We start from the raw sequence: 11599 nt of genomic DNA on the forward strand, positions 1-11599 counted from the left end.
CTCTCCCCTCCCCTCCTTGGAATCTGATAATCATAGAGTATGGCTCTCCCAGTGACCTTCATTGTCCAATCAGCCTTTCTCAACCACTCAGCCTCAAGAGAGAATTCCACCTTCTGCCCCAAAGCACCAGACTCCTCCACCCATGGTAATTAGGTGAGAGGTGGATTTTAGAGTGTTTACTTCCTGGAAACTGCTTTGCTTCTCCCTTGGTTCTCCCTTGGGAGGCAGCGAAGGAAGTCTTTGCCTTCTGGAACCAGATAGGCCCTGTGCCAGTGTCCATTGTCCTAGCTGGGTTACTCAGTTTCTCTAAGCCTGTTTTTCTCTGTATTGTGGGATGATTTTGTCTCCTTCAAAGGTTACTGTAAGGAGAGTCTCAGCGTCTCACCCCAGAATCCTTTTGTCTTCTTTTTCTGTGCAGACAACTACTACCAAAATATGAGAATAGATGGGATGGTAGGTGCTGGGGAAATAGAAGCCCATGGATGAAAATGAGAGCAACCAGCACTTAAAATGTTGAGTTCGGCAGTCCCAAGCTCCAATCCCAGCTCTGTTTGTGACAGTGTCTTGACCTTCACCACTAAAAATGGATGTAGGACACTGACTCCTAGGGATTTGTGAAGATTTTTCCGATAATATTCTCGACTTGTCTGGCACACAGTAGGTAGGTGCCTCATAAACAGTGGCTGTTAGATATCATGGGATATTTACCTTGTCCCAATGAACACTTGTAGTCTTCTGTCCACCCATGTGTTCTGCACTCTGCCCGGAATGGGGGACCCACAGAACAAAGTAAGCCTAAATGAATAATTTTGAAAGAAAAAAAAAAGTCTGAAGCTCCGATATTGTGTGTGCGCACACATAAGAGAGAAAACATTTGTTAAATTTGGGAGTCCCCAAATCCCAAGTAAGTAAAAATTGCTATTTTTTTCAGTACTGAAAATTGAACTTGGAGCCTCACACATGCTAGGCAAGGCACTCTACTACTACGCTATATCCCTTTATTACTTAAAAAAAAAAAAAGGTGGGGGGGTGTCTTGCTATGTAGCCCAGGCTGGTCTTGTACTTGAGATCCTCCTGCTTCAGTCTCCCTGGAGAGAGTGGGATCATAGGTGTGCCCCACCTCACCCAGTTTAGAAATACTGTCACCAATCTGGCATAAGTGAAGAGATTTAAAGGGACAATTGTGTCTCTCAATCTATCAAATTATTGAAACAATGGACCCCAACAAAATTGGAAATTCCCCAGAATCTCATGTTGGGAGAAACCCGGGGGAACACTTGCCTCCTGGAAAGGGATTTCCCACAGAAGATTCAAACAGCTTGCCAGGCAGTTTACAGAGACTGAATCCCAGACAAGTGATGGTCAGTGGCGGGCTGGACCAGATGTGCACTGGGACTGTTTGGATGTGCTTATTTTTGCCTTGTCTTCTTCTTCTTTTTTTTCTTTCCCTGAGACAGGGTTTCTCTGTGTAGCTTTGGGCCTTTCCTGGATCTCACGCTGTAGACCAGGCTGGCCTCGAACTCACAGAGATCCACCTGGCTCTGCCTCCCAAGTGCTGGGATTACAGGCGTGCACCACCACCGCCCAGCTTGTCTTTTAACTTTGGTCTCACTTCAGAACCTGGAAGATGGACTTGAGGAGTTTGCTGGTCTTTTTGTGGCCACACTGAATAAATCCTTTTCTGCTTTCCTCTTTTGTTTCTTTTCATTGTCTTGAGGACTGGTGCCTGGAGCTGACTCTGGCACAGGTTGTGACACTCAACTTCTGTGATAATCATATTTTTAAAAAAGAACGTGCACCATCGAAGGAGTGAAATTGCCAAATCTGAGTGTGTGACTGCGGACCCTGCCTTTAGAGCTTTGCGTGGTGACATTTCAGGGCCCAGGCCCAGGGAAGAAGTGGAACCAGAAGGGAGGGGAGCAGGGTGGGGGTGGGGGGCTGGAGGGAAGGAGAAAGGAAAGAGGGAAGGAAGGAAAGGGCAGTCCTTACTGTCCATATCATTGTGTTTTCTTGTTTTTCTTTTCCTTAAATTATTATGTACAAGGGGTGTGTGTGTGTGTGTGTGTGTGTGTGTCGCGGAGGTCGGTGGACAATTTTGTGGAGTCTTAACCCGGGTTTCGGTAACTGAATTTAGGCCTCGTGCCCCCGTATTGCAAGTTCTCCCGCCCAGACATCTCCTTAACCCTGTTTGAGATGTTGAGACAGTCGCTCACTCTGTAGCCTAGGCTGACATCGAACTCGCGGCAATCCTCCTGCCTCAGCCTTCTAAGTGACGGAATTACAGGCACGAGCCATTGTGCTCAGCGTCTACAGTATTTTTTTTTTTTTTTTTTTTTTTCTGTTTTGCTTTGGTTTTAATGAGGATAAGAAAACCCATCTTGTTCTGGAGGGGCGGTTGGGACGCCTAGGGAACAGACAAGTGTTTTCCAAAGCGGTGCTGCACTCCAGTAGGACATAGGCCCCGACTAGAGGGGGTAGGGATGCTCCAATTCCTGAGACAGTTCATCTGCAGAGTGGCCCTGAAACCGCACCGGGTGATCCTGCTGAGGCCGCTCGAACCCGTAGGGGGCCATCAGGACTCTGCATGTCGCCCCACCTTCAGCTCCCAACACCAGCCCAGAGGCCTCTGGCCCGAGCCCCTCCCGGGACCCACGTGACTTCCTGAAAACCCAGGGCGCCGCCCCTCCTGTCCAGTTTCGTTTCCTTCGCTGCTTCCCGAGCAGCGCGCGCTGTGGTGTCTGCTGCTGTCCCTGCGCGTCCCGTCGGGTGCCCCCAGGAGCGCGATGGCCGAGCTCTTTCCTCTAGCCGAAGAGCTGTCGTGCTCCGTCTGCCTGGAGCCCTTCAAGGAACCCGTCACCACCCCGTGCGGCCACAACTTCTGCAGGTCGTGCCTGGATGAGACATGGGTCGTCCAGGGCCCGCCGTACCGGTGCCCGCAGTGCCGCACGGTGTACCAGGTGCGCCCGCAGCTGCACAAGAACACGGTGCTGTGCGCGGTGGTGGAGCAGTTCCTGCAAGCCGAGCAGGCACGGACGCCGGTGGACGACTGGGTCCCCCCTGCCCGCTCCGCCACTTCCAGCTCAGCCAGCCAGGTGGCCTGTGACCACTGCCTGAAGGAGGTCGCGGTGAAGACGTGCCTCGTGTGCATGGCCTCTTTCTGCCAGGAGCACCTGAGACCACACTTCGACAGTCCCGCCTTTCGGGACCACTCCCTGCAGCCACCCGTCCGTGACCTGCTGCGCCGCAAATGTCCCCAGCACAACCGCCTTCGGGAATTGTTTTGCCCCGAGCACGGCGAGTGCATCTGCCATATCTGCTGGTAGAGCACAAGACCTGCTCCCCTATACCCCTAAGCCAGGCCAGCGCCGACCTGGAGGTAGGGAATGGCCAGTGAGGTATAGTATAGAGGGCAACCCGGGCCAGTTGAATTGTGGAGAGGGCCCACCCTGGGTATCTAGTACAGTGAGTTGCCGGAGGAGATAAGTTTACTGGGCCACAGATCTACCTCTTCACACGACCCAGGGCCCGAGGCTCCATAGGTCACCCTCTGTGAGTTGGGCAGTGGAAGGCCATCCCCACCGACCAAGCGGGGTTGGGGGTGGGGAACGGGGATACTATATAGCCTCCCCCTTACCCATAGCCGGCTTTCCCCAATCCTCTCATGTCTATTTTACGTAGCAGACAATTGAAGGCACAGGTAAGGGTGCCTGCCCCCAAGCCTGGGGCGTTTGCCCAGCGGGGTTTAGTAGTTTTGAATATTGACTGTGGACCCTGAGGTGTTACCTCGCCTCTCCCTCCGGATCCTGGGCTTCACGTAAGAACTGTGTGGTGTGCCTTTAGTTCCTTCCGCAGTTCAGGAAAACAGGCCCAGAGAAGTTAGCTTAGCAACGCTAATGCAGTAATTGTTCCCAGCAGCTGGGAACCAAGCTGCTTTGACTCACAGTTCGAGGAGTTTCTTGTTCTACTCCGTAGACCAGACTGGTGTCCGCATCTGTTGAGTCCAGAGCGTGGAGCGTTCTTGGAGGCTTGAAAGCAGAAGCCTATGTTGATCCGGAGAGTTCTAATAGACAGGGAGGGTGGGCAGAGCCCCAGGAATCCCTGCATGTGACCTGCAGGGAAAGCCAGTACTGTTGTGCCAGGGTATGGTTCATCTTTTTTTTTTTTTTTTTTTTGAGACAGGGTCCTGGGTGCCCTGGAACTCACTATGTAGACCAGACTGGCTTCGAATTCCCCTGGTTCCACCCCTGCCTGGCGAGTTAGTCCATCTTGTTTGTGTGAAATTGAGCAGGGATTTAGCCTCTGGACTTGGGTCCCACCTTGATGAAGATAGGGTGTGGGGGGGATGGGGAGGTAGGGAGTGGGGTGGAGTGGGGGAGAGTGGAAGAGGGTAGGGGGGTAGTCTTGAGGGCCTTCCAGGGTTGCAATGATTTTAGGGCCTTTAGTTTTTTGTTTTTGTTTTTTTTTTCAGAGCTGAGGACTGAACCCAGGGCTCTCTACCACTGAGCTAAATCCCCAACCCTAACCCTAGGGCCTTTGGTTTTATCGGCTCCTATCTTCCCCCTGTGGACTCAGCAGAAGCTGCCCCTCTTCCCCACATTTATCAAAGTGTGATCTGATCTCATTTCACTGTCAAATGTCTGGGAAGTTGAGGCCTGTCCCAATGTTGTGAAAGCCTGGGTGAGGCTGGCAAGCTTTGTGTTGGTGCCGGGACTGGGATTCTAGCTCTGCTCCCTCTTGCCACAGCCCTTCCCTGGCCTGGCCTGGCTCTCCAGGTCTTAGCCAGGTTCCTCAGGACAGTTTCCCCCTGAATCTTGGCAGTTGGACCTAAAGGTCCCCATCTTTTGAGTTTACCCCATGTGGGGATGGACACCTCCGATCCTACCTCTTCTAGAAGAAAGGCTGCCTCACCTTTGGAGCCTGGGGTGGCTGCTTTGTCCCACAGAGCTAGCTGTTTGGCTTAAGTCAAGTCACTGCAGATTTCTGGGTAGGTTGGGCCTCCTGGGAAGTGCTTTGCAGGCAGGATCCAGTGTCAGAAGGCCTGGTTCTTATGAGGTTCCTACCAGATCCGGTGCCAAGGTCTGGGCTTAAATCCTGACCCCTCTGGTAGCTTCCAGATGCAAAATGATAAAATGGGGGACACGGTGGTGCTGGTCTCAGGTTATAGTGAAGAGGGGGTGAAGCTGGTGTGGTGGTTCATGCCTATAATTCCAGCACTTTTGGGGGGGGCTTAGGCAAGGAGAGCATCACAAGTTTGAGGCCAGCCTGGGACTACATAGTTTCAGGTTAGTTCCAGGTTGAGACTCTGTTTCAGAACAACAAACAAATGGCCATTGAGTTGGCTAGCTAGTAGAGAAAGGCACTTGCCGCCAAGGCTATGACCTGAGTTTGGGGACCCATATGGTAGAAGGAGAACCAGCTCCAGCAAGTTGTCCTCAAACTTGTGATGCTCCTTGCCTAAGCCCCCCAAAAGTGCTGGAATTATAGGCATGAACCACCCACACCAGCTTCACCCCCTCTTCACTATAACCTGAGACCAGCACCACCGTGTCCCCCATTTATCATTTTGCATCTGGAAGCTACCAGAGGGGGTCAGATTTAAGCCCAGACCTTGCACCGGATCTGGTAGGAACCTCATAAGAACCAGGCCTTCTGACATTGGATCCTGCCTGCAAAGCACTTCCCAGGAGGCCCAACCTACCCAGAAATCTGCAGTGACTTGACTTAAGCCAAACAGCTAGCTCTGTGGGACAAAGCAGCCACCCCAGGCTCCAAAGGTGAGGCAGCCTTTCTTCTAGAAGAGGTAGGATCGGAGTGTCCATCCCCACATGGGGTAAACTCAAAAGATGGGGACCTTAAGGTCCACTGCCAGATTCAGGGGAAACTGTCCTGGGAACCTGGCTAAGACCTGGAGAGCCAGGCCAGGCCAGGGAAGGGCTGTGGCAAGAGGGAGCAGAGCTAGAATCCCAGTCCCGGCACCAACACAAAGCTTGCCAGCCTCACCCAGGCTTTCACAACATTGGGACAGGCCTCAACTTCCCAGACATTTGACAGTGAAATGAGATCAGATCACACTTTGATAAATGTGGGGAAGAGGGGCAGCTTCTGCTGAGTCCACAGGGGGAAGATAGGAGCCGATAAAACCAAGCCCTAGGGTTAGGGTTGGGGATTTAGCTCAGTGGTAGAGAGCCCTGGGTTCAGTCCTCAGCTCTGAAAAAAAAAACAAAAACAAAAAACTAAAGGCCCTAAAATCATTGCAACCCTGGAAGGCCCTCAAGACTACCCCCTACCCTCTTCCACTCTCCCCACTCCACCCCACTCCCTACCTCCCCATCCCCCCCACACCCTATCTTCATCAAGGTGGGACCCAAGTCCAGAGGCTAAATCCCTGCTCAATTTCACACAAACAAGATGGACTAACTCGCCAGGCATGGTGGAACCAGGGGAATTCGAAGCCAGTCTGGTCTACATAGTGAGTTCCAGGGCACCCAGGACCCTGTCTCAAAAAAAAAAAAAAAAAAAGAATGAACCATACCCTGGCACAACAGTACTGGCTTTCCCTGCAGGTCACATGCAGGGATTCCTGGGGCTCTGCCCACCCTCCCTGTCTATTAGAACTCTCCGGATCAACATAGGCTTCTGCTTTCAAGCCTCCAAGAACGCTCCACGCTCTGGACTCAACAGATGCGGACACCAGTCTGGTCTACAGGAGTAGAACAAGAAACTCCTCGAACTGTGAGTCAAAGCAGCTTGGTTCCCAGCTGCTGGGAACAATTACTGCATTAGCGTTGCTAAGCTAACTTCTCTGGGCCTGTTTTCCTGAACTGCGGAAGGAACTAAAGGCACACCACACAGTTCTTACGTGAAGCCAGGATCCGGAGGGAGAGGCGAGGTAACACCTCAGGGTCCACAGTCAATATTCAAAACTACTAAACCCCGCTGGGCAAACGCCCCAGGCTTGGGGGCAGGCACCCTTACCTGTGCCTTCAATTGTCTGCTACGTAAAATAGACATGAGAGGATTGGGGAAAGCCGGCTATGGGTAAGGGGGAGGCTATATAGTATCCCCGTTCCCCACCCCCAACCCCGCTTGGTCGGTGGGGATGGCCTTCCACTGCCCAACTCACAGAGGGTGACCTATGGAGCCTCGGGCCCTGGGTCGTGTGAAGAGGTAGATCTGTGGCCCAGTAAACTTATCTCCTCCGGCAACTCACTGTACTAGATACCCAGGGTGGGCCCTCTCCACAATTCAACTGGCCCGGGTTGCCCTCTATACTATACCTCACTGGCCATTCCCTACCTCCAGGTCGGCGCTGGCCTGGCTTAGGGGTATAGGGGAGCAGGTCTTGTGCTCTACCAGGCAGATATGGCAGATGCACTCGCCGTGCTCGGGGCAAAACAATTCCCGAAGGCGGTTGTGCTGGGGACATTTGCGGCGCAGCAGGTCACGGACGGGTGGCTGCAGGGAGTGGTCCCGAAAGGCGGGACTGTCGAAGTGTGGTCTCAGGTGCTCCTGGCAGAAAGAGGCCATGCACACGAGGCACGTCTTCACCGCGACCTCCTTCAGGCAGTGGTCACAGGCCACCTGGCTGGCTGAGCTGGAAGTGGCGGAGCGGGCAGGGGGGACCCAGTCGTCCACCGGCGTCCGTGCCTGCTCGGCTTGCAGGAACTGCTCCACCACCGCGCACAGCACCGTGTTCTTGTGCAGCTGCGGGCGCACCTGGTACACCGTGCGGCACTGCGGGCACCGGTACGGCGGGCCCTGGACGGACCCATGTCTTCATCCACGGCACGACCTGCAGAAGTTTGTGGCGCACGGGGTGGTGACGGGTTCCTTGAAGGGCTCCAGGCAGACGGAGCACGACAGCTCTTCGGCTAGGAAAGAGCTCGGCCATCGCGCTCCTGGGGCACCCGGACGGGACGCGCAGGGACAGCAGCAGACACCACGGCGCGCGCTGCTCGGGGAAGCAGCGAAGGAAACGAAACTGGACAGGAGGGGCGGGCGCCCTGGGTTTTCAAGGAAGTCACGTGGGTCCCGGGAGGGGGCTCGGGCCAGAGGCCTCTGGGCTGGTGTTGGGAAGCTGAAGGTGGGGCGACATGCAGAGTCCTGATGGCCCCGCACGGTTTCGAGCGGCCTCAGCAGGATACCCCGGTGCGGTTTCAGGGCCACTCTGCAGATGAACTGTCTCAGGAATTGGAGCATCCCTACCCCCTCTAGTCGGGGCCTATGTCCTACTGGAGTGCAGCACCGCTTTGGAAAACACTTGTCTGTTCCCTAGGCGTCCCAACCGCCCCTCCAGAACAAGATGGGTTTTCTTATCCTCATTAAAACCAAAGCAAAACAAAAAAAAAAAAAAAAAAAATACTGTAGACGCTGAGCACAATGGCTCGTGCCTGTAATTCCGTCACTTAGAAGGCTGAGGCAGGAGGATTGCCGCGAGTTCGATGTCAGCCTAGGCTACAGAGTGAGCGACTGTCTCAACATCTCAAACAGGGTTAAGGAGATGTCTGGGCGGGAGAACTTGCAATACGGGGGCACGAGGCTAATTCAGTTACGAAACCCGGGTTTAGACTCCACAAATTGTCCACCGACCTCCGCGACACACACACACACACCACACACACCCCTTGTACATAATAATTTAAGGAAAAGAAAAACAAGAAAACACAATGATATGGACAGTAAGGACTGCCCTTTCTTCCTTCCCTCTTTCCTTTCTCCTTCCCTCCGCCCCCCACCCCCACCCTTGCTCCCCTCCCTTTCTGGTTCCACTTCTTCCCTGGGCCTGGGGCCCTGAAATGTCACCACGCAAAAGCTCTAAAGGCAAGGGTTCCGCAGTCACACACTCAGATTTTGGCAATTTCACTCCTTCGATGGTGCACGTTCTTTTTTAAAAATATGATTATCACAGAAGTTGAGTGTCACAACCTGTGCCAGAGTCAGCTCCAGGCACCAGTCCTCAAGACAATGAAAAGAAACAAAGAGGAAAGCAGAAAAGGATTTATATCAGTGTGGCCACAAAAGACCAGCAAACTCCTCAAGTCCATCTTCCAGGTTCTGAAGTGAGACCAAAGTTAAAAGACAGCTGGGCAGTGGTGGTGCACGCCTGTAATCCCAGCATTGGAGGCAGAGCCAGGTGGATCTCTGTGAGTTCGAGGCCAGCCTGGTCTAACGAGAGAATCCAGGAAAGGCCCAAAGCTACACAGAGAAACCCTGTCTCAGGGAAGAAAAAAAAGAAGAGAAGACAAGGCAAAATAAGCACATCCAAACAGTCCCAGTGCACATCTGGTCCAGCCCGCCACTGCCATCACTTGTCTGGGATTCAGTTATACTATAGATAGCCAAGTTTGAATCTTCTGTGGGAAATCCCTTTCCAGGAGGCAAGTGTTCCCCCGGGTTTCTCCCAACATGAGATTCTGGGGAATTTCCAATTTGTTGGGGTCCATTGTTTCAATAATTTGATAGATTGAGAGACACAATTGTCCCTTTAAATCTCTTCACTTATGCCAATTGGTGACAGTATTTCTAAACTGGGTGAGGTGGGGCCACACATATCCCACTCTCTCCAGGGAGACTGAAGCAGGAGGATCTCAAGTACAGACCAGCCTGGGCTACATAGCAAGACACCCCCACCTTTTTTTTTTTTAAGTAATAAAGGGATATAGCGTAGTAGTAGAGTGCTTTGCCTAGCATGTGTGAGGCTCCAAGTTCAATTTTCAGTACTGAAAAAAATAGCAATTTTTACTTACTTGGGATTTGGGGACTCCCAAATTTAACAAATGTTTTCTCTCTTATGTGTGCGCACACACAATATCGGAGCTTCAGACTTTTTTTTTTCTTTCAAAATTTTCATTTAGGCTTACTTTGTTCTGTGGGTCCCCCATTCCGGGCAGAGTGCAGAACACATGGTGGACAGAAGACTACAAGTGTTCATTGGGACAAGGTAAATATCCCATGATATCTAACAGCCACTGTTTATGAGGCACCTACCTACTGTGTGCCAGACAAGTCGAGAATATTATCGGAAAAATCTTCACAATCCCTAGGAGTCAGTGTCCTACATCCATTTTTAGTGGTGAAGGTCAAGACACTGTCACAAACAGAGCTGGGGATTGGAGCTTGGACTGCCCGAACTCAACCATTTTAAGTGCTGTTGCTCTCATTTTCATCCATGGGCTTCTATTCCCCAGCACCTACCATCCCATCTATTCTCATATTTTGGTAGTAGTTGTCTGCACAGAAAAAGAAGACAAAAGGATTCTGGGGTGAGACGCTGAGACTCTCCTTACAGTAACCTTTGAAGGAGACAAAATCATCCCACGATACAGAGAAAAACAGGCTTAGAGAAACTGAGTAACCCAGCTAGGACAATGGACACTGGCACAGGGCCTATCTGGTTCCGAAGCCCAAGACTTCCTTCGCTGCCTCCCAAGGGAGACCAAGGGAGAGCAAAGCAGTTTCCAGGAAGTAAAACACTCTAAATCCACCTCTCACCTAATTACCATGGGTGGAGGAGTCTGGTGCTTTGGGGCAGAAGGTGGAATTCTCTCTTGAGGCCTGAGTGGTTGAGAAAGGCTGATTGGACAATGAAGGTCACTGGGAGAGCCATACTCTATGATTATCAGATTCCAAGGAGGGGAGGGGAGAGTCACAAAGCCCTTCTACACAACAGGCATGCCACAGAGCGAGAGCTGAAGGGGTACCAGCCACAGTTCTGCCTTCTGATACAGGCAACAGTGCAGGGGAGTATCCTTGAGAGGCAGCTCCTCTTGAGGGCATGGATTTCTCATCTGTGAAGCTGGGAGGCCTGGACTTATCTCCTGAGCCTTTTAGTACCGATGGTGTGTAAACACATCAGACGTAGGCGGTAATGGGCACCATGAACTGTTAACCTTTACAATGGCTGACGTGAGGCCAGGGACTGCTCCTGGCTGGCAGGGTGTGTTTGTTTATCACTGTAACTGGTATCTTCAATCCGGCAATGTTCCAAAGTCAAATGGGACCCAGCTGGTCAAGAGGGAACTATATGGTTCCATCCTGGTAAATGCCTAGCAACCATGATAGGATCCCTATTCTGTATCCAGAGGTTGGGAAAACAGGTGAAGAAGCTTCATTCACCTGCAAATACATCATTATTCCCACCAGTGCAGTCTTCATGAAACTTCAGCTGTGGTTTGAACATGCACCTTTGAATCCTCAAACCCTTGTAATGGACATTGATTCTCATTTTAAAAGACAGCCAGAGAGGCTGGGGTGGAACTGAGTGCTAGAATGTATAGTTAACATGATCAAGGTTAAGAGGGGGGAAAGCCAGAGATGTCTAAATGACAAAGACCTATTGTGAAATAGGCATGTAACAGATTGGGTGAGAGGGACGTCCCACAATCTCAGGTCTTTTAGCTTAGACTTTTTTATTCCTTCTGCTTCTGCCAAAGCTGTTCCTAAGCATAAACTAAGTGTAAAGAGTTCTAAACAAGATCGTATTTTATTCCCAAGCTGTGGTCATGTTTTGATAGAGGAACTCTCATGTGTTAAGTCAATGCCTGTTGTGTTGGCTTTTCTACCTTATTTGGCGGTGGTAAGAGTTGCACAAATAGAATGT

The 11599-nt window shown here is 51.7% G+C and overlaps 1 protein-coding gene across 1 annotated transcript in view; it reads left to right on the forward strand.

Annotated features, from left to right (window-relative positions):
- Nucleotides 1–2720: 2720 nt before the first annotated feature.
- The window catches only part of Trim25 (tripartite motif containing 25), a 16077-nt gene continuing 7198 nt past the window's right edge, over nt 2721–11599 (forward strand). Inside the window, 4 exon segments of the mRNA XM_036195289.1 lie at nt 2721–3315; nt 3318–3390; nt 7303–8083; nt 9891–9940. Of these exon segments, the coding sequence (XP_036051182.1) occupies nt 2784–3315; nt 3318–3390; nt 7303–8083; nt 9891–9940 (1436 nt within the window). The 5' untranslated portion in view covers nt 2721–2783.

This window comes from Onychomys torridus, chromosome 8 (assembly GCF_903995425.1).
Source record: "Onychomys torridus chromosome 8, mOncTor1.1, whole genome shotgun sequence".
Lineage (NCBI taxonomy): Eukaryota > Metazoa > Chordata > Mammalia > Rodentia > Cricetidae > Onychomys > Onychomys torridus.